The sequence below is a fragment of the Populus nigra genome, chromosome 19, assembly GCF_951802175.1.
Source record: "Populus nigra chromosome 19, ddPopNigr1.1, whole genome shotgun sequence".
In the NCBI taxonomy this organism is placed as follows: Eukaryota; Viridiplantae; Streptophyta; class Magnoliopsida; order Malpighiales; family Salicaceae; genus Populus; species Populus nigra.
In genome coordinates, this window is record NC_084870.1 from 4982833 (window position 1) to 5005946 (window position 23114).

At 32.4% G+C, this 23114-nt stretch overlaps 1 protein-coding gene and 1 pseudogene across 1 annotated transcript; both read left to right on the top strand.

Annotated features, from left to right (window-relative positions):
• The first annotated feature begins 805 nt into the window (after window positions 1-805).
• On the top strand, window positions 806-6018 carry LOC133680113 (18S rRNA (guanine-N(7))-methyltransferase RID2-like; annotated as a pseudogene).
• A 1847-nt stretch (window positions 6019-7865) lies between these two features.
• Window positions 7866-11148, top strand: LOC133680301 (scarecrow-like protein 14). Its single transcript, XM_062103159.1, has 2 exons — window positions 7866-8282; window positions 8542-11148. Exon 2 carries the CDS (start codon window positions 8542-8544, stop codon window positions 10801-10803), a length of 2262 nt encoding a protein of 753 aa, XP_061959143.1. The 5' UTR covers window positions 7866-8282; the 3' UTR covers window positions 10804-11148.
• Window positions 11149-23114: the final 11966 nt, after the last annotated feature.

The following is a 23114-nucleotide window of genomic DNA, read 5'->3' on the forward strand; positions in this document are numbered from 1 at the left end:
ACCAGGCCAACACTAAAAAAAAACAAGTATAAATAGGATGTTTTCTAACCCTAAACCTAAAGTAACATTCAGTCGCCCCCCTGCCTTTGCTCTCTGCATATCTCTCCCCTCCCTTTACTCTCTGCATCTCTCCTATTGATTTTTCTCCCCTCCCTTTACTCTCTGTAAACCTAAAGTTACAGGTTTTAGGGGGTGCATGCATGATGTGGGCAAGTGCCAAGTGGTGGATTTTTTTCCCTTTCATTCCCCCTTATTTTTCCCTAGTTGTGTTTCTTATCTTTTACTGGCTTGTGTGATTGAGGGTTTGAACATATTTGTTCATACAAGTTTCAGCCAACATACATGATATCTTTATTGTGCAAAGTAGAAGCTTTGGATTTGGAGGCTCTTGTTTTAATTATGGGCGGTCGGGGCACAGAGTATCAAAATGCCCAAATAAGGAAGATTTTTAGTTGTCTTCTTCGACGTGGGGATTTTTTTGGGACTGTGAACAAGTTGGAGGCGTTGCAGTTGGGAATTGCTTCCTATTTGTTTGCAACTGGAATAATTTCAGTTTGAATTGGTTTGGAAGGGAAAAAAACCAAACCGAACCGAAATTAATTGGTTTGAACGGTTTTCGGTTCGGTTCAAAAACTTTTTTAAAAAATTCAGTTTAGTTGTTTATTTTAATCCCAAACCAGATCGAATCGGAATTGCTCAGCCCTACTGATTAGGTCATTTGGTGGAAGTCTCAAAACCTCACTTCTTTCAGTCTCAAAACCTTACTTCTTTCTGATTAGAGGCATTATTTTTACTCCCCTTATCAATGGCGCTTCATCCATGTTTGGCGAGAAGGGATATACTTCGTGAGAATTATTTGGCCAAAATAGGTAGCTCTCAGACCGTTTAAACTGAAATAAAAATCAAATTATATATATAAAAAAACATTCAACGTGCAAGTCGATATTGTTTGGTCTTCGTCCTGGGTTTAGATTTGGACATCATCGGAATGGACCGAGATTGTTTGTCCAATCATGACCTTGCTTATCCCTATCTCCCTAACTAAACTGGCAGGGATGCAAGCTCAGCTCAGCTGTTTAGGGTTTTTCTTTCGCGCTAAAAATAAATAAAAAAGAGAGCACTTCTTAGGGTGTCCCTCTCCCCAGTTCTTGACCAATTTTCATCCTTCGTAGCTCTTAATAATTAACTTCGCTGAGTCATTATCATGTCGAATCAGCCCGGCTACTAGCTCCATCTGAATTTTTTTATGATGATTCTGAGGCTCATAAATACACTTCCTCTTCTCATATTATCGATATTCAGGTGCTCCTCCTCCTCCTCCTCCTCCTCCTCCTCATATTTTGGACTTTTTCAGGCTGTGGAGCAGGACTTTGTGGGGAGGCGAAAATGGTAATCGATGCATCGGCTTAGACATTTCACGGTCAATGCTTTGTATGTATGCTTGAGTTTGTTCAATTTTTCAATTTTGTAATTTTTCATCAGAGGTTCATGTTAGGTTCTTTTGCTTATAGGATTTTTGACATTATTTTCTTTCTCTTTTTTGTTAAATTAGATATTGCATTGGAGCGGGAGGTAAAGGGTGATCTTTTACTTGCTGAAAGGAGTCAGGTGTAAGGTTGATGAGCTAAACATAAATTAGCGAAGCACAATATAACTTTGCGGTTATGCACTCTTCTCTTTTATTGTTTCCTGTGGATTCACTTTTGACCCAATATTCCGTGTCATATAATTTTTAACTTGGAGGCTGTGTTTGCTTTTTAAAAAGTAGTTTTTTTAAAATTATTTTTTTGAATTTATTTGTTATTAAAAAAGTTGATTAACAAAAAATATTTTCTAGTCAATGAAAAATACTTTCTAGTTAAAAGAAAATTTGGCTTGATTTTCAGGAAAGTATTTTTCTTTTATTTTGGACGGAAAACACTTTATAGAAATTGTGAAAAATTTAGAAATATTATATTATTTGCTGATTATATCAAATTTGGTCCTTAAACTTTTGATTGCAATATATATATATATATATATATATATATTTTGTTTTGAATATTTATTTTTTAATTTTATCCCTTAGATTTAATTTGTATATTAACTTTGATTCTCATTTTTATAATTGTTATTTGCTTTTCCGTTATTATTTTTTAATTGAAATTTTTTATCTATCAAATTTAGTCCTCATTCTTTTGATTGTTACTTATTTTATTTGAAATAATTTATGAAATATTAATTATTATTATTTTAATTTCTTCATCTTTCAATTTTTTTTATTTTTTAGATTTGATTTCTATTATTTTGATTATTATTTATTTTATTTGATATAATTTATGAAATTATATTTTTTTTTCAATTTCATTTTCATTCAACCTTTTAATTTGTAAGATTTGTTCCTCATTATTTTACTAAACTTGAGAAAAATAAAACATTAATAAGTTATTTTCGCTCATTTTCCATGACATAACCAAACACTAGAAAGTGTTTTTCAACTTATTTTTCATTACACTACTGAATATCGAAAAATAATTTACTTTTTTGAAATTTACTTTTCAAAAAAAAATTATTTTCCACCAACAAACATGACTTAATGTTTAAAACTCAATGACTTGTGCAGTTATGATATGTGAATATTCTTACTTGTGGACACTATTTCAGTGTAAGTCCTTAATTTATTGTTACTACGAAGGAATAATATGCAATCAAACTTGCAAGCTTATTTTCCACGGGATTCAATTTATATTTATCAATGGAATGATTATCTTTTGTTGCAGGGCATACCACTTCGACACCTGGAGTTATTGAGGGTGCCATCAGTATTTCAGCTGTTCAGGTTTTACTCTCTTGTATGCTTTTGACATGTATGCAAGTGTTTGATTTTAGAACTTGTCCATAAAATTCATGTGCAATTCAGTATTCTTGGCGAACCTCTTCCAATTCTTACTCTGCTTCCCGTAGTCATCTTCTGACATATTCCACCTATACGAAGTTATTTCAGTGAGGCACAGGCTTGTCTTTTGCTCATCCTGTTTAACTTGCATCTTCCTTGTGTTTTTTAATTAACACATCACTTGTTGAGAGAAAGAAAAGGTCGACATTCATGAATTAGTCATAACCTTCCCTTGAAAAAGTGGAAATTGTGGAGAAAGTTACAGTTTTTCAAGGCAAAACGTTTGATAGATTGCTAAATTTAGTTTTTAGTTGGAAGGTCATGACTAGTCTCTCTCCTTACCCTACCTGTTTATCACTTCAACCAAGGACTAGGAGCCAAAGCATGCTTATGCTTTACCCCTTTCTTTCTTACTGAGATCTTTATAGAGAAAGTAAACTAGTGTTGCAAGGTGGACCATTCTAGATGGCAGGAATTTTTAATCAGACAGACAATTAGCAATAAATCTTGAAGTGGTTGATGGGGGGAAAAAATGAGATTTTGGGGAGGATGTTTTAGAAAAGTCATGATATTAAGATTACGGGTCTATGGTTTCCCCGTCAAAGTCACTAACTGAATTTGATTTGTTTCTTTAATTTTTATTTCCATAATACATAAACCTGAACATCTATTCCAATAGAACTGTCAATCTTTACAGAATTGCACTCTGGAGCTGGTAACCTGGTCTAGTGATGCTTCTCCTAGCCTCTTATATTTCCATATCTTTTTGCATATCCTTTGTACTGGGTTGTTTGTCTATGGAGTGCTTTTTGCTCACCTTGTTCTTTTGACTTTCAATTTGGCTCCTCGTGGCTATGCAAAGCAGATAAGTCCTTGCATGAGCCAAAACTAAGATTGAAGCAAGTTCCTTCTCTTCTCTTTTCTGTTTTTGGTTTATGTAGTCTGTCATCACTCAAATCTTGTTTGGGGTCAACTTTGGGCTTGGTTTCTTCTGTATAGTTTTAGAGACAAACTGGAGTTCATTAATGAAAAGAATTAAAGTTTAATACATGGATGGTTATTTTCGGTTCGGTTTGGTTTTTATAAAAAAAAATAACCAAACTAAAATTTTTTCTTTTTAAAAAAACCAAAACTGGTTCAAATCGACAGATTTCGGTTCGGTTTTTTAGGACAAAACCGGTTCAAACCGGTTTGGCTCAGTTTTTTCCGGTTTGGCTCGGTTTTTCAGTTTGCTCGGTTTTTTGCCAGTTTGGCTCGGTTTTTTGGTTTTTTTTTTGTTTGGGTTTGGTTTTTTTGATTTTAGGCTTATAAAACCGAACCGAACCGGCCGGTTTTTTCAAAATTTTAATCGGTTTTTTTTCACGGTTCGGTTTTTTCGGTTTTTTTCTCACCCCTAGTTTAATACATCTATTACAGACAACTCAAAAATAAGGCCGGAAACTTGTTCTCGATAAGGACAATCTCTCGGTTCCCTGATGTGTTGTGAGCTAGATAAGGAGCTAAATTTCTAGATTGTTGAGGAATGAAGCTGAAACTTGAGTCCTGGAAGTTTGAGCCAATGTCTCTGATATCTGCAATGGTGAGTCCAATATAAGTTGCCTGGGGTCTGCTTCTGCTGTTTACTGCCATGGTGACAGTCTGAATGTCACTTTTAATAACTAATTCAAGCAAACCTATATCCCTGACCAGCAGAAATCAAAATAAAATTGATCGAGCTTCAAAAAATTCCACTGATGCTTGACCGCTTATTGTTTTGATGCATCCCTAATGTTCATTCCATGCACAGACAACACCACCCAAACCAACTGAGCTTCCATCAAACATTGCAGCCTCAGTATTGAGTTTATATATAGGAGCCTGCAAAGGGATCCACGCTCAAGCTTTATCTGATCATGTTTGGAAAGGAGAACTTTGGTGCGCCTCTTGATGCTGACTCATAAACTCCAAACATACTGAATTATTTGGAGTGGTTATGTCATTTATTTTAAAAAACCGTACTGTATTTTGATTTTTTACTTGTTCATCATAACTGAATATTACTCGAATTTCACTCAATTTCTTGTTAAGTTAAAAGTTTTAGGGAAAAACTTGGGAAAAACTTGAACAACAATCTAAATTTGAGTTTACAAGAAATTCAATACGACTAAACTCACAAATTTGAACAAATTTTGTTGCATTCGATTAGATTTCAATCAACAGTAGCTAATGATCAAAACTACCCATTTGATATAGTATCTTTGAATCACTGATGCCTATTTTTTCCCCATTGTTAAATCGAATGATGTTTTTATCGCAGGGCTTTCTTTGGATCATTATATAGATGTTTGGCAAGAGGAGCAAGAGCAGTGTTTCAAGTGTATCCTGAAAACATCGCCCAGCTACACTGGTCGAAAACGAAAGGAACGATTTTGATCTTTACATTACATGTGAAGCCATCCTATAGGAAAACTATACATCATTTTGTATGCTGACCTTCATGCATTGCCTTGCCCGTTCCTGCTGCTGCTCAGTGAAATCCATGTTGAAGATCAATCACATCGGGGGGATAGCCAGCATAAAATACTTGGTCAGGCAAGTGTGAAATCAGAGGGCGGAAAATGATTTTTCTAGCCAACGCATGAATCTAGTGTCTTATCTATTTCTTATAATATATCTATCTATTAGTTACAAACAGCTTGAGCATACTTAACATACGGTTTCTTCTTTTCCTAGATGACCAAGGCAGAGATACAAATCCCCCCGCCGTGTTTTGTTACTTTTCGCCAAAATGAAAAACAAACAAGCAAAAACCCTAGAATATCAATGACTAGTACAAGGGTTAGTGTCCAAGATTGCAAGCCATACACTGCAAATGTTGTTAATCACACAAATGGGGACACAGTTTGGTTCTTGAACCTTACTGCGTCGATGAAAAGGCCGAATGGAGAACTTTTGGCAGTGATGATGAGACTGGTGAACATGATCCCAACCGCGGTGGTTCTCTCTCAAACCCTCTTTTAACTCATGCCACCCTAACAGCTACAATCTCCAAGCCTGCCATGGGTATTGATACTGCTACTACTGACGTCGCAGTTTCCAAGAACTGGTTCGAAACCATTCAAACAATTGTTAGTAGTTTATTGCCTCTCTATAAATATAAATAGTATTTTAAAGTGTTTTTTATTTGATAATATATTAAAATAATATATTTTTTTATAATTTTTTTTTAATATTAACACATCAAAATAATTCAAAAACATAATTTAATTTAAAGCAATTTTTTTTAAAAAATAACGAAACAACAGTTCAATTACAACACCAAACATCCCTAAGTTTCGTGCAATTAATCAAGTCAAGAGTAAGATACAAAAGCTCTATTTGGAGCAATTTTTTTTAAAAAAAAAAACACTTGACTCAGGTTATAGACTCAACTAATCAAATAAGATGAGTTTAATTTAATTAGAAAAAAAACAATAAATAAATCAAATTTTAAAAAATTTAAAAAGAAAAGTGATTAGGATAACTTGAAGAAAAAATCTTTTTTAAAAAAACAAACTATATATCTCAATTCACAACTTATTAAATAAAAAAAACTTAACTTTTTCAGTGTTTGGTTTCTCGATGTAATTAATATCCTTTCGTCAATAATATTTTGATTTAACATTAAAGGATATAATATGTCTGCTATGTTAAATCATGTTTGTTATGTACATAATAGTCATTAATCGTTTGAATAAGATTTAAAACTCTTTTCAAATTTCATTTCATCTGACCAATGATTTTTTAATCAATTTAATAATAGATGAAATATTTTTCCTGATTCATATAGGGTGATAAATATTTTCTTGATCACTCAAGTATTTTTATATAATTCATGTTATAACTAATATCTTCCATTTTGTTACCTTAATTAAGATAACATGTAACATGATCAAAGTATAATATTCTCTATATAAGATGATTTGGTGATCTCAAATCTAAGGATCACTTACATAACCATCACGTGACTCTTTCCATAGACATAAGTGATCTCTTTATATGTAATTTTCATGCGGGTCAGTTTAGTGTACATGTTTTATGACAAGAAAATACATATTAGTTCTAGGTATCCTTTATACCCCAACTTATAAGAACAACTGTTTCATTTCTTAAAGAAAAAGAACACAATATTTATCAGTCTTTACAGCTCTAATGAATGTCTAGTATCTAAGAGAGTATCGATCATGAACATTTTAAGAACAATACTTTGATGCAATAGGAGTCATATATTTCTAACAATTTTATAATTTTCTTTGTAAAATATTTTTGTTTCATGAACTTTATATTTATTCTAGATTTATTAATATAATATTATATGAATAGTAAAAATAAAATAAATTTTTATTAATAATAAATATATATTTATAGATGAACAATGAGAAGTGTCCATGCCTATATCTATATTACTTTAATGATGCTTTTTAGTTTTCTTTAATTATGATATTGAAGAAATTCAGTTTAACTAGATTTTTTTAATGCAATCAATCTATCATTTCTATTTTCTTTGACACAATTAGGAGATTTGGTAGAAAAATTATAAAGATCTGCTTTTGATGACAACATGGTATGCGGTCCCACTTAAGAGTCAAATCAATACACGAGAAAACACATAGAATGGGTTTGAACGACGCTAATTTAGTAATTAGTAAAACTAAAGTCAACGAAAGTAATTATATTAAAAAAAATTAAAACCTAATCTCGAGGACAAAGTTATACTTGCCATACAAGTATTGCCTTGAAAGATATCCCATGAAGGATAAATTAAATTAAATTAAATTAAATACAAAAATATGACACCACGGGACAAAAGAAGAGACAGCCTTCTCACGTGTCATCGAATTACCGAAGTCAACACGGCAATTACAAGTAACGACACATCACTCCACGACTGCCCCTGTCGCTTTATCCTCCACAGCAAGAAAGTTCCTTCGACTGGTTACCTGTAGATTCATTCGAGCAGCCAGTGCTACTATTACGCCCCGTGTAAGAGATATTACTGCTGTTCTGGCACCCACAAACCATTATTTTAAAACCCGATCCGAACTAATGGGTTAAATTATGACCCGGGTGACACAGGACTTGAGTCGAACCGGGATTCCAGTAAAAAAAATATATTACGACGGGATCCAGTCAAACTGTGCACTAAACAGATAATTTACTACAACATCGGAGATGTGATTGGGAAAGTCCAAAGTCTTGCGGTAGTGGCCGGTGAGATTTTCTTTTTGGTATCGATATTTTGAGGACCTAAACAGGTAAAAGAAGATATATAGAAGCAAAATGGGTTGTCTTACTCCTTTTACGAGGGAAAACGCGCCACTCATTTGCTAGTCAGTCAGCGCCTCTCTTAATCTTACCCTTCCTTAATAGGGTTTACTCGGTTTCTCAGGTGCGTCAATCACTCACTTTTACTCTTTCATTGACTGTCTCAGAGTTCAGTTTGTCATGTTTATTTAATCTTATTAGCTGAAACTTTGGATCCTGTTTGTAATTTATTAGTTTTTTCTTATGGGTTTTGATGTTTTTCTGAGTTTTAGTTTCAAGTAATGAAAAAGATTGTAACTTTATACGTTTAAAGAGCTCAAAAGCTCAGTTTCTGTCAGTTAAATTTTGGATATTGATTGAGTTGATTTGGGGTTTGATAATAGATGGGTTCGGATTCTCGCTACACTGAATTCCCTGGCTCTAACAAATTTGAGGATGAGATCGTGTTTCCGGTTTCGAATCAGTATCAAAATGTTACTAATGGATTCAAAATTGAAGATTTAGACCTCGACCATGTAGAAAATCCACTTGTTTTGCCTGACCCCGATCCGGGTAACTCTGCTTTGTCATCGATCACGAGCATGGATGGAGATTCTCCTTCTGATGATAACGACTCGGAGAATCTCCTCAAATACATAAGCCAGATGCTTATGGAAGAGAACATGGAAGAGAAGCCCTGTATGTTTCATGACCCGTTGGCTCTTCAAGCTGCTGAGAGATCACTTTATGATATTCTTGGTGAGAAGAACCTGCCCTCCTCACCCCATGAATCTCCTTCTTATGGTGATCAATTTTTGGTTGATAGCCCAGATGATAGTTTTTGGAGTAGCAATAGCAGTTCTACTTCTAATACTGCTAGTTTGGTTGATCCTCAATGGAATGGTGAGTCTGGGGAATCCAAACCATCGTTTATGCAAATGCCTCTTTCTACTAATTTTGTTTTCCAGTCCGCTGCAAATCCCAGTTCACAATCATCATTCAAATTACACAATGGGTTAGCAAGTAACAGTGATAGTGCCATAAAGCCCTCTGTGGGTAACATTGTGGTACAAAATATTTTCAGTGACAGTGATTTGGCATTACAGTTCAAGAGAGGTGTAGAGGAAGCTAGTAAGTTCCTTCCTAAGGGTAATCCACTGGTTATTGATTTAGAGAACAGTTCATTGGCACCAGGGATGAACAGAAATGCCCCAAATGTGGTAGTGAAGGCTGAGAAGGAAGACAAGGAGTATTTGCCTGAATGGTTGACAGGAAAGAAGAATCATGAGCGGGAGGATGGAGATTTTGAGGAAGAAAGAAGTAACAAGCAGAGTGCAGTTTATGTAGATGAGAGTGAACTGTCAGAGATGTTTGATATGCTATTAGGAGTTGGGGATGGATGCCAGCCTCCTCAGTGTATACTTCATGAGGCTGAACAACGTCAGTCTGGCAAGACTTTGCAGCAGAATGGGCAAACAAGGGGAGCTAATGGTAGCAAGACTAGGGCTAAGAGACAAGGAAATAACAAGGAAGTTGTTGATTTGAGGACTTTTCTAATTCTTTGTGCGCAAGCAGTCTCTGTGAATGATTGCAGAACTGCTAATGAACTGCTGAAGCAGATCAGGCAGCACTCTTCACCTCTCGGTGATGGATCTCAGAGGTTGGCTCATTGTTTTGCTAATGCCCTTGAAGCACGTTTAGCTGGAACTGGTACCCAGATATACACGGCTTTGTCTGCTGAAAAAACATCAGCTGTGGATATGTTGAAAGCTTATCAAGCTTACATTTCAGCTTGCCCGTTTAAGAAGATTGCTTTTATCTTTGCAAACCGTAGTATTCTGAATGTGGCTGAGAAGGCATCTACACTTCATATAATAGATTTTGGTATATTGTATGGTTTCCAGTGGCCTTCCCTCATCTATCGCCTCTCATGTAGACCTGGTGGTCCTCCCAAACTGCGCATTACAGGAATAGAGCTTCCCCAAAGTGGTTTCCGGCCAGCAGAGAGAGTTCAAGAGACAGGTCGCCGCTTGGCAAAGTATTGTGAGCGCTATAATGTTCCATTCGAGTACAATGCCATAGCTCAGAAATGGGATACCATCCAAATTGATGACCTGAAGATCGATCACAATGAAGTTCTTGCTGTAAACTGTGTCTTTAGATTTAAAAATCTGCTTGATGAGACAGTTGTAGTTAACAGTCCCCGGAATGCTGTTCTAAACTTAATCAGGAAGACAAAACCAGATATATTTGTCCATGCTATTGTCAATGGATCGTATAATGCTCCATTTTTTGTCACAAGGTTCAGGGAGGCACTGTTCCATTTCTCTGCTTTGTTTGATATGTTAGATACTAATATGCCCCGTGAAGATAAGATGAGGTTGAAGTTTGAAAAAGAGTTCTGTGGTCGGGAGGTTATGAATGTCATAGCGTGTGAGGGTTCAGAGAGGGTTGAGAGACCTGAGACATACAAGCAATGGCAGGTTCGGAACATGAGAGCTGGGCTGAAGCAGCTTCCCTTGGACCCTCTTGTCATCAAGAAATTGAAGTGTAAGGTGAAGGCTGGGTACCATGAAGATTTTGTGGTCGATGAAGATGGCAACTGGATGCTGCAAGGATGGAAGGGACGGATTGTCTATGCATCCTCTGCTTGGATTCCTGCATAGGAATGCGGTAGCTTGTTTATGAGAGCTCGCAAAGTTGGCAGACAAGGGTTTTTCTTAGTTAAAGCAGTCCATGTCAGCAGATTCTAGTTACCATTTAGGTTTTTGCAGCACACCACACCCTACTGTCAGTGAAGCATCTGTGCTGATTACGTAGTGATTTCATGTTGTCACACATGATTTTCTTGTGTATAGTAATCCTCACTCAAACCTAAACTGTCGCAAGTATGGGAGTTTGGTAGCAACTGGTAGCTTTATCTGATTCTTCGCTATTACTCTTTAAGTTTTAACTCGATAGATGGTGCACTGACACTGTCATTTAGCCAAAGCTTTGGCTGTTTGATGTGATCTTGTCTTTTTTGGCATTTTCTGCTACTTGGTTTCTTTTGCGTGTCACATCCATAAAAAAATGTCTTATTTTTACCAAAAGATTGGAGCTGGTAGTTTCATAAAACCCCAGTTCATTAATTTAGCCAAGGTTGCTGGTCATTAGAGAAGTTCTGATATCTGTAACCAACTTGACAGCTTGCTGCCCACAAAACTCAGGAAATGCTGGATCATAAGACCCCAGTTATATTCATCATCAGGGCTATTTGACAAACTATATACCCGTAAGCAGTCTATTCTGCCTGCAGTTACTAAAGAGCAATTACTGCTAGCTCATACAATGAGTTATAACCCAACTGATATTAGTGTCTTCTTTTCTCTGTAAACAAAATTACTGGAAAAAATATACTGCTAATTTAGTTACTTCTGGTCAATGTATATTCAGTCGTCGGAGCTACTTAATTACTCGTAAATGCTAGATAAACACACAATCCGCTATACGACCGTTTAGTATATTAATTAATTCACAACGCTGGCCGGCTTGAACGCTGAAGTAAACACTTCCGATCGTTATTTAAGTCAAAGCATAAAAATCCAGAATTAATACTAATGGTCCTAGGTATCAAGCCTTAACCTTGGATACATGGATTACATTCAATGCATGACCGATAGTGGGGAGCATTGACGTGTATTTTTGTATAGTTTAATCAACTAATTGTTGCCTTCTTCCAAGCTTAAAACAAAAAAAATTGCTTGAAAGATGACAATCTATTTAATTATTATTTTTTGTTCCCATCTAATTAATCTGGTTTTACATGGAGAAGGTCGCCGTCCACAAATAAAACTCGAAGACAAAGATATTGGTAATGTTGGGTGGAGGCAAATCCCGTTTCGCATGGCTTTTTCTGTCCATGACAGCATTTATTTACATTTTACAAGATCAAATCTGGATCTCTGGACCCTTGTGGACTAAATGAATTAATCCTGGTAAAAGCCGATCCTCTCTCTTATCCCAGCAAGGTCTTCTGATTTGTTTAGAGCAGAAATTGCTAAAATACGAACCGGTATTTGGTGCGCAACTGTACGAAAATGTGATTGCAGTTGTTTTATAAAGTTTTTTTCATAAAAAAAATATTAAAATAATATATTTTTTTATTTTTTAAAAATTATTTTTGATATTAGCGCATTAAAATGATCTAAAAAAATAAAAAAATATTAATTTGAAATAAAAAAAATTAAAAAAAATTAAAAATATTTTTAAAATATAAAAACACACGCTCCTTCAAGACAAGAGTGGCGAAAATGATTATGCAGATCTGTCCAATCCTCTCCCTCCACCACCTAGAACATCCTGGTAATTTGAGCCTACTTTCTACTCTCTTCTCTCCTTCTACTTACTCTATGATAAAAATAATAATAACAATGTTTGTTCACTTTTCAATAACACTGTAGCGGTGACCACTACCACTGCATCAATTTTTTTATAAAATAAATAAAAATATTTAAATAATAATAAAGTCAATTTGATAAATAGGTAATCTGGAATATAAAATTAAAATATCTCTATATAAAGTAAAAAAAAGAAAAAAACAAAGTAGAAGTACAAGGTTGGATATTTAAATGTCAAAGAATGAAAGTAAAAAAAAAAATTTCTTTTAAAATACATTAAAGAAAAAAACCCGAGTCAAGTCGGGTTAATTTTACGAACCCGTCAAAGTGATATGAGATCAAGATTTAAAAAATGATTTTTTTAAGAAAAAGACCTAAAAAAAGACTGAAGTCAAATAAAAAATGATAAAAAAACCGAGTCAATACGTGTTAACTTGACCACCCCACACCTAGATAACCCTACATAAAGTAAAGTGAAAAAAAATCACAATGCTCAAGATCAATAATTTAATGGAAAATGATAAAATAAAAAAATCAATTTAAAAAAACAAGCCAACCCAGGTTAACTCGACTAACTTGTGACTCGAGATATAAGATATGAATAACCCCATAAAAAGTAAAGCATAACAATTCACGAAGCTCAAGGCCCAATAAGTCAATGTCAAATGATGAAAATAAAATAAAAACAGATTTTTAAAAATGATTTAAGAAAAACTAAACTTAAACCAGGTTAATCATCGAAATTGATCGACTGGATCATGAGAATGAGATTACATTGTAAAAGGTAAACATGAAAAAAATTGCAAAGCAAAATTCTTAATCATGAAAAAATAAAAATTAGAGCACTAAATCTTGCAAAAAAATAATTGAAAGAAAATATTTAGGGATTAAATTGAAAAACAAAATAAATGAAGAAAATGATAAAAAAAGAGCAATAAAAAAATAAGAACCAAAATTGGAAATAAAATAAAATGAAATAAGATTCTAAAGGACAAAATAAGAAAAAATAAATAAATACAAAAGATTAAAAAACATCAATCAAAAAAATGAGGACCATATTGGATACAAAAATTAAATGAAACTAAATGCCGATGGATGAAATTGAAAAAAAAAACACTTCAAGAAGCATTAAAATCAAAACAAATAGAAATAAAAAAAATAAAAACCAAATTCAAAAGAAATATAAACTGGAGGACATAACTGAATTTTTAAAGGCTTGATACGAATAACAAGGCCTAAGAAAGAGAAAAAAAGAGGAGGAGAAAAAAAATCCATTGCTATCGAATTGCCATCGACTTGACCAAATACACCACTCCAACAGCTGTGCTGCCACCTTACAAATCGGATGAGATGGCAATCGATAGTTTTTGGCCACTAGAATACTCCACACGCACCTCTAGAATGGCACGAGAGACGATGACGCCCTAATGCGTGCTATTACTAAATATTTTAATAATAAAAATTACTAAACAAACCCTAAAGGCACATGAATATAACAAAAAAAAAAATCATATTGCAAAGACGAAAACACCATCTGAAGCTAGCCTTAGATTTTTTGAAGTCTAAGGTTAAATATATCAAGAAAACAAAACTCGTCTTTCCAAGGTAAATATTTTTAAGCTCTTAAGGGTACCACTATTAATTTGCTATATATATATATAAATAGAAAAAGACTTTATCCCGCTGCCAAGATAATTATCAAGTATAGTGAAGGACAAAATAATCAATACACTGTCTGGATACATAATATTTCTCCTCACATGCCAATCCCGAGTCGTTTTAGTGTTTTTATTTTATTTTTTATTTTAATGTTGCATGCAATAAACTAGCAATTAATGTGAGTGCTTGGTATTAATTAGCAATTAAAATCAATGAATCTCTCTCAATGAACTAAAAAGCAATAATGGACAGATATCAATCATGATTCATGAGCAACGGCTTTCACCTGGTTGAAGGTGGACCATCGAACTCTCCCAGGACAGAGACGAATCTTTTACATATTAAATCAACGGTGCATGTGCGGCCCACTCAGTGGTGCTGATGATCTTATTATTAACAAAAGGGTACATCGTATCTTATAAGGAACACTGCCCGATTTTAAGCTTGTAATGAAATCATATACGTGTACTTTGATTCTCCACACCCTTTCAACTTTATTTAATTAATAAAAAAATCCCTTCAAATTAATTTGCTTGCTGTTCAACCAGAAGCATACAAACAATTAAAATTAGGGAATTATTAAACAAATTATACTCTCTTTAATTATCCTGACAGCATGTGTGGTTCTAAAAGTCATGCGGATAAGGAGATTGATTTTCCTGTTCAACTGCAATATAAATACGTAAATTGACATTGACCCATGAATTGACATTGACACACCAATATATATAATTCCTCGAGACCTGAAATGACTTGTATATTTTATAATCATGGAGAATTATTCTCCCTTCCATGACTATAGAAAATGATATAATTATAGAAGATTGTAATATTTAGTTTTTTTCCTAAATAATAATATTGTTTTTTGTATAATGAACCTCCAATAAAAAAGAATAAAACATAGAAAAAAAGAATCCCTGGATACCAATTCCTCTCATAAAAAAAAAAACCCACAGTTTGACTGACATGTATTAAAATATCGTTCAAGTAAAATACTTTGTGCTCTAATAGAAGACAAATTACTCTCATACAAAAAAAACCCACAGCGAATTCAAACTCTCACCACAAATTCGCTACATACTCAAACTTTTTATTTCTCTATCTGCCATCTAGCAATACCAACAACGAAAACAAAGGATCCATCAACAATTTGCAATCGATCCATCAACAATATTAACACCAAACTTTGTGCTCTAATAGAAGACAAGACCATCACTCAATCTGGAGCTGTTTCCCAGTAGCAGTAAATCACTCAATATGCAACAGTTTTCTAGCCGCAACAATCATTATACTAGTGTGTTTTAGACACTATTTGAAAACGCGGTGTAAATCATATTCCATAAAATTTCATTTTTTTTTGGATTTAAATTTAATTTTATTTATATTTTCAAATTGTTTTGATGTGTTGATATCAAAAATAATTTTTTTAAAAATAAAAAAAATATTATTTTAATACATTTCCAGACGAAAAACACTTTGAAAAGCAACCATTACTACATTTTTAAATACCCATTAAGGCACTGTCCCTTTCCCTAACTAATGGAGGGCTCTCATCATGAAATTGTATATTGGTAATCGTGGCAAGACTGAATATCTCACTATAATAAAGGCACAATATGCACTTGAAGATCCTATATTTGAGAACTAGGCCATAAAGAATGACAGAGTTAGACTTGATAAGTATTTTTCTACCTTTAAGCTTTTCATGACATTCCATCGATCATCAAAACTTAATTTGTCTTTAAGTGCGAGCAATTTTTATTTTTGGTTTTCTCACCGCCTTTCTCAAAGTTTTCTTAGGTGTCCTTCAATTTAGGGTTTTTTTCACTTTTAGCCTTTTTTCAATTATTGGCCTTTTATTCTCAGCATTCCCTTTACCATTGATTCTACTATTGTTTTTATCTTTTCAATAAAAAATCTCACTTACCCCTAGTATGGGGTGTGATCTAGGTCTGGGTTTCCCTTCAAAAGAAAGATTATATCATGCTTAGATTGGGACTGCAAAAGATATATATTTTATGAATTTTAAAAGGAATAAATAAAGATGACCTTTTCTCATTTCAAGTAAGGTTAGTTAGAACTAATAAATTTTGACATCGTCCAGTGTAATAATTTGGATTTGCAAAGAATTATGATTCGTAAGTCCATAACTACCGAATCCACTATATGTCATTATGCATACCACTAAAGCTTAGCTTTATGATGCGGTTCAATTTTGTATGTGAGCTCAAAATTATTTTGTCACCCTATACTGTTTGTCATGCTATTTTAACGAATGTCTAGTTATTTTTGCAACTAAAACACTTTTAATCTTTCAAGATTGATTATCCTTAATTTCGCATGTTTGAGTTTTATTAAAATATTTTATCATTTTTTCAAAATACCTTTTGAAAGAAACATCTTTTTATTTCAAGACAATCATAAGACAAAAAACAAAGCATAATTCATTGAAAGAATGTGATGTTGTCCCGGTACACATGAAAAATATATTGAAGCAAAAATACAATGCTCATTCTCTAGGCAGTTGCACATCATCTATCCCTTGTTAGCATTTTGCAAGTTGTTGATCATACTGAAGATGGTTAAGTGACTATGTAGTAGATACCACCATTCTTCACAAACCCAATTTGCCCCTTGCTCACCAACCTCCAGATATGATACTTGAAATTTCTGCAATTTTCAATCGAATGGCCTAGGATTCCATCATAATATTCACATTTCTTACCTGGATTATACCACCTAGAAAACAATGGTTGTATGAGATTTGATGGAGTTAGGGCAACAAGTTCAGAGTCTAAAAGATGTTGAAAAAATGCAACATCAACGTTGACTAAATGTGCGTGTTAAAAACTGAATGCATTGAAAGTAGATTTTTTAATTTTAATTTCTTTGGAAAAAACACTGAAAATGGTGCAAATATGTCAAGAACATATTTTCTAGGGTTTTTTTTTGAAAATTTTGAAAAATAGGGTAAAAAATAGGGTAGTAATAAAGAACATGCTTAACAACATGAATCAAGATCCAAACCAGATATGAATAAACCGAAGACATATGATGTTGGAAATCATTCACTAAAAAATAATCAAGCATCACACATTAACAATCATCAACCAATAATCACGATTTGATCAAAATAGATTTCGATGCAAAAACAAAACCCTAGGGTCGAAACTTAGAAAAAAATAGTTATTAATGCAAACAAACCCTTAATTATTGATTAACAAACTCATGTGAAGATGTTGATGCAAATAAACAAATTAAAAATGGTCAAAATCAAGTAGCCAAGACAATGTTCATACGAAGAACATTGCCTAGAATCTGCCTAGAAATGCAAAAATGTTATTCAACCTAGAATTGGCCTTTTAGCCCTCCCAACCTATTGCCTTTTGCTCCCATAAACCACATTGTCATAGTTACACATGTTTAAATTAAAACAAACAACAAAAAACAACAAATCATATAAAACATCTATGGGGTTTCAATTCCCCAAACTATTAAACCTAAACAATAATCATATTCAACAATTTGGGTTCTAAAATTGGCATTTTAATAGTAAATAAGACTCACACAAATCTAGAAAATAAGAATATACGTCAAAACAAACATTAAAAGCCTACTGTCACCTTTAAAAGATTCCTAAACTATTCCAAATCATCCAAACATTTTCTAAATATCCAGCATACATTAATAACCAACTCAAAGCAAGATCAATTAAGAAAAAACAATATTTTTTATGCATTAATAAAAAATTAAAACTAAAGATATTATAATACTAAAACAAGTTCAAAAACATAATTAAACATGTAAAACAAGCTAGAGGTGTGTCTCATGGACATCACCTACTAGGTTAAATGAAGTTTATACCTTTAAATTTCATTAATAGCTGCTGCCCCTTTATACCTTTCCTTTGTAAAGTCTAGCTTTACCATACTCAAAGCTTAAAAAATCTTTGTGCTAGGCTCTTGCACCTTCACATTTAACTTTCTTATCAAGATTTTCCTGCCTTTTTTTTCTCCTTTCTCTTTTTTTTTCCTTTTTTTTTTGGATTTTTCAGTGGGAATGTATAGGTTTTTTCTAGGGTTTCAATCAAGGTTTGATCATAATTGATCAATTTTTGACCCTCTTATTGAAATGGGAAGGTTTTGGAATGGTTTTAATAGCTAGATGCTTTGTACCTTGCTGGTTTTGCAATGGTGACAACAAACTTGGTTTTGAAGATTCTTGGTGGTTTTGCTAAACTTGGAGGCAAAAGAACTGTTTCTAGCCTTTTGATCTAGAGAGAAACGTGGTCAAGACTTGATAAGAACCCACCGAAAAGGTTGGGAGTGTGAACACACGAAGAATTTAATGGTTTTGCAAAATGAGTGTCACGGTCAAGGTTGACTAAGCCAACCACTTTCGAGGCTTCACCGACAACTTCGCTATAAACATCATCGGAGACTACTTGAAAATGGTAGAGGAGGTGCACTTCTTTTGTTTAGATCCAACCTTACTCAATTTAGAGGTTTGTAGTTTCACATTCATTCATTTGAAGATACCAACTTGATCAGCCTAAAACTACCCAAAAAAAAAGATGAATAGTGGACAGACCACACGTTGTCTGCCCTCTATTCAAAATGGTGCATTTTGAACATGAACCAAACGACATGTCGTCTAGGTTAACTAACAAAAAATTAGGGTTTTTATTTGAGATTTGGCTAAAATTCAATTTAGTCCTTGATCTCTCAAATATTTTTTTATTATATCCTTAATTACCCTTTAAATTCTAATTTTTTGCAACTCTACCCTTGCTAAACTCAACTGTCAGCCCTAGAATTCAATGTCTTTTCCAATTTGGTCATTGATTTCTGATTTATGCATTTTGACTCTTAATTGATTAATAAACTTTATTTTTTCTTCAATTTGGCCCCTAACTTTGCCGATTTCAGTCCCTTATGTCGCATGCCTTTTTTAGTTTAGTCCTTGATTTTGAATTTCTTTAATGAAATCCCTAATCATCCATCAAACTTCAAATTAAATTTTTTGATTGAGTTAAAGCCCAAATTGAACTTAAAAACCAATTTTTCTTACAATTAAACGTTCAATAAATTCAATTAAACCCTGAAAAATTCTAATTGAGTTCTTAAACAACTACTTTTGAATTGTTTTTTCCCAAATTAAAATTTTCTTGTTAATAGGGTTTTATTAGTCAAATTAGACTGCAATTTTCTTGTTAATAGAGTTTAAAGTAGAAGGGTACACTAATGCTAAGTGGATAGGAGATCAAATAGATAAAAGATCTACCTTTGTCTACTTTACATTTATTAGAGAAACTTAATGACATGGAGAAGTAAGAAACAATAGGTCTTCGTAAGATCCAGTGTAAAAGTATAATTTCGGGTGTGGGTCATGATCATGCATGTTATTTTGGCTGTGAGGATTGGAAAGACTTGCTTCTCACGTTTTGGGAAGAAAGAAGCTTTTGACCTCGAAATTAGAACGATGGAGGAAGAAGATGGTTGGACTTGGTCACCCGGGCAGGCAGGTAACCGGTGGTTTTCGCTTGTTTGACTTCATCCAAGCTGAAGTCATGAAATTGTTTGCTTAAAGTGATAACTGTGGATGATATTTCTTTCGAAATACCAAATAAAACAAAGTAGTCTATGTTCGTCACATGTCGTTTCGTGATAAAATTAATATTTCTGGATGAATCCTTTTGATCACCAGATTTTTATATATTGCACGTGCCTTCGGATTAATTATTATAAATATACTTGGCCATCTTTGAAGATATTTCACAGCAATATCATTTTCTTACCTGTCTTCGATTGCCGCTGTGGGAACAAAAATATTTTTTAAAAATTATATTTCCTAAAATATTTTTAATATTTTTTTTTAATTTCTCTTTTGACTCCTGGGCCGCAAGCTACTTTTGTGTGTTTGGTTTCTTGGATGTTGATGCTATTTTGAATCAATGTGCCCGTTCAAATAATTGGGTATTCAGATAATTCTACGCTAGGAGACTTGTCAGATTTTTGTACTATTAATAGATTTTACCATAAGCTGCTTTTTTCATGTTCAATGGAGGCCGCCCAGTTGAATTTCAGCATATACTAATTATTTGATTCGTGATTTGCCATGAATTTGATACATTCTTTTCAATACGTAAAAACATTTTCTACGTGTTTTTTAATTTAAAAAATATTAATTGTAAATCAAAAGGTTCATATATACATTTAATTAAATAAACCAACCAAGACCTATTCATGCAAAAAATAAATGAAATCCAATTACTCATTAACCAAAGTTAATCAATCAAAACTGTAATTTGGGTCATGAACTTAATTGGATGAAATAATTTTATATATATATAATTTTATTATCTAAAATAGACACTTATAAAATTAAAAACTAACTAATTATTGAGGCAACTGGATAAAAATACCAAACCAAAATAAATTATATTGCTCAATTAACAATCAACAAAATATTAAATGATGAAATTAAAAAACAAATAAGTAAGAAAAATAAATTCAAGCATGAAATTGGAGAAAAATTAAGCAAAATATGACACAGTGAGTCATATCAATTTTTTAACGTAAAAAATAATCTAGAAGTTACCAATGTGTTTCCTAATTAAAAAAAAATTAAACTATGTAGGGGTTGACATAGTGTGACTTGTTCAACTTGACGGGTCTATAGATAACCCGGACAACCGTTAAAAATATAGTTTGACAAAAAAAAATTTTCAAAGTGATATTTTTTTTAAAAAAAATATTGAGACAAAACATATTAGATCGATTAAGGTTAATCTGGGTTAACTTGCAAAATCCACATTCTGGATCATGAGACCAGAATAACTCCATAAAAAGAAAATCAAAACAAAATATGAAATCTAAATTTTCAATTAAACCAATATTGAAGGATGAAATTGATAAAAAAATTAATTAAAAAAAGAGAAAAAAAACAAACAACTTAAGTCAAACTCGAATTAATTTGTCAAAGCTGCAACCCAGGTTAAGTGACTAGGATAATTCCATACAAAGAAAATCAAAACAAATTATGAAGCTCAATTCACAATCAATCTAGTATTAAATGATAAAATTGAAAAAAATTATCAATTAAAAAAAAGATAAAAAAAACTTGAGGCAACCTGAGTTAACCTATCAAACTCATGACCCAGGTAATGAGATCGAGATAATATCGTAGAAAGTAAAAAAATTGAGAAAAAATAGGACACAATAAAATAACCTGAGTCTACACAAATTAACTCGCAAAAACTCAACCCGAGTCATAAGATTGAGGTAATCTCATAGAAAGCAAACCTAAATAAATCACAAAGTCTAATTCATAATCAGCCCAATACTTAATGATGGAATTTTTAAAAAATATCAATTAAAAAAAACAAAAAAACAAAAAAAACATTGTAATGACCGGTAAAAACATGACTTGACTTTTAACAAATAATAATATTTTTCATAAAAACTATTGAGACAATTACAAATTAGATTGATCTCAGTCTCCAAGCAAACATTATCATGAATTCCATTGAGTTTAATAATTCATTTTTCATAAAATATTTTTTTAAATTATATGATAAAAATATATGGTCACAAAATTGAGTACCAACCCAAAAATAAAAACTTATTTGAGATAGTGATAACCATAAAGAAAACAAAATAAATAAATAAATCATGTAGTTTATTTCTCAATCAATTCAATATTAAAGAATAAAATTAAAAAAAAAACTATTAAAAAAATTAATAGACCAAAAACCAAAAAAGCATATCCAACTAGTTGGTGAATTCGTCAAAACCTATAAACCAGGTAGCTTGGGCTAGTATGCCAAACCTGTGAACCGGGTTATAAACTTTAGTGGGATTATAATTTTTTTTCCAAAACTAATTTTTATTTAACTACATAACAAAAAAAAAAGATCGCAAAATAAAACACCAACATAATACTGAGATGCTGTGAACAATTAAGCGACAAATGAAGATAAAGATACTTAACATTGCAACACAAGTAATTTACCTTGTTGTGTTTAATAACTCTCTATCAAAATAAATTTGTAATAAAAAAACACATAAAATTTATAATAGAAATCGACGTACACATAAGATTTATTGAATAATAATAAAAAAATACAAGGATGCATATATGAAAAATCTTATAAAAAAATCGATATTTTTTTTATAAAAGTTAATCTATAAAAAATTAAGAAAAAATCACAGATAAATCACACAAACCTCTTTAAAAACTAAACACACTCAATATCATTAAAAAATTATCACAAACTAATTAAAACATAAATCCAAAATTTATTTTAAAAATATCAACTAATACATTAATTTTTAAAATAAGGAATTTTTTATAAAAGAATCAAGTCAGGTGCTACTAGAATTGGTAGGAAAAACATGATTCTTTGTTTTTTTTTACTCAAAAACCTATTTTTGGCCCAAAACATGTAGGAAACACCCAAGAGACCTTGTTTAACCAATTCATAGCCATGAAAAGCATAAAAAACTGCCTTAAAATCCAAAATCCATCCAAAACAAAAAAAAATTCCCGAGCTCATATATGATTTTTTAGGTGTTTTCAAGTTAAAAAAACACATAATCTTAACTTCTCTCATCATATGGAACCATTTTAACACAAAAAAATAATCGTTTTGGTGACTTGATTCTTCACCAACAAACACTTTTTTTTCTAAGTCGAAATCCAACGACTCTCTCTTTCTTTTCTAACAAAAAAAAACTGAAAAATGAGTAAAATTAAGTTTGGTATCAAAATTAAATTTTATAAAATTCAATAGACTAGTCACCTAATAGTTAAAAAAAAAAGGGAACTCAAATGAGCTTTTAACAAAAAAATTCAATTTGCTATCTATGTTACTTTTTTTTTTTTTCATTTCAGGCTCTTTTCTTTTAATTCAACCCTCCCTTACAAAAAAAAAGCAA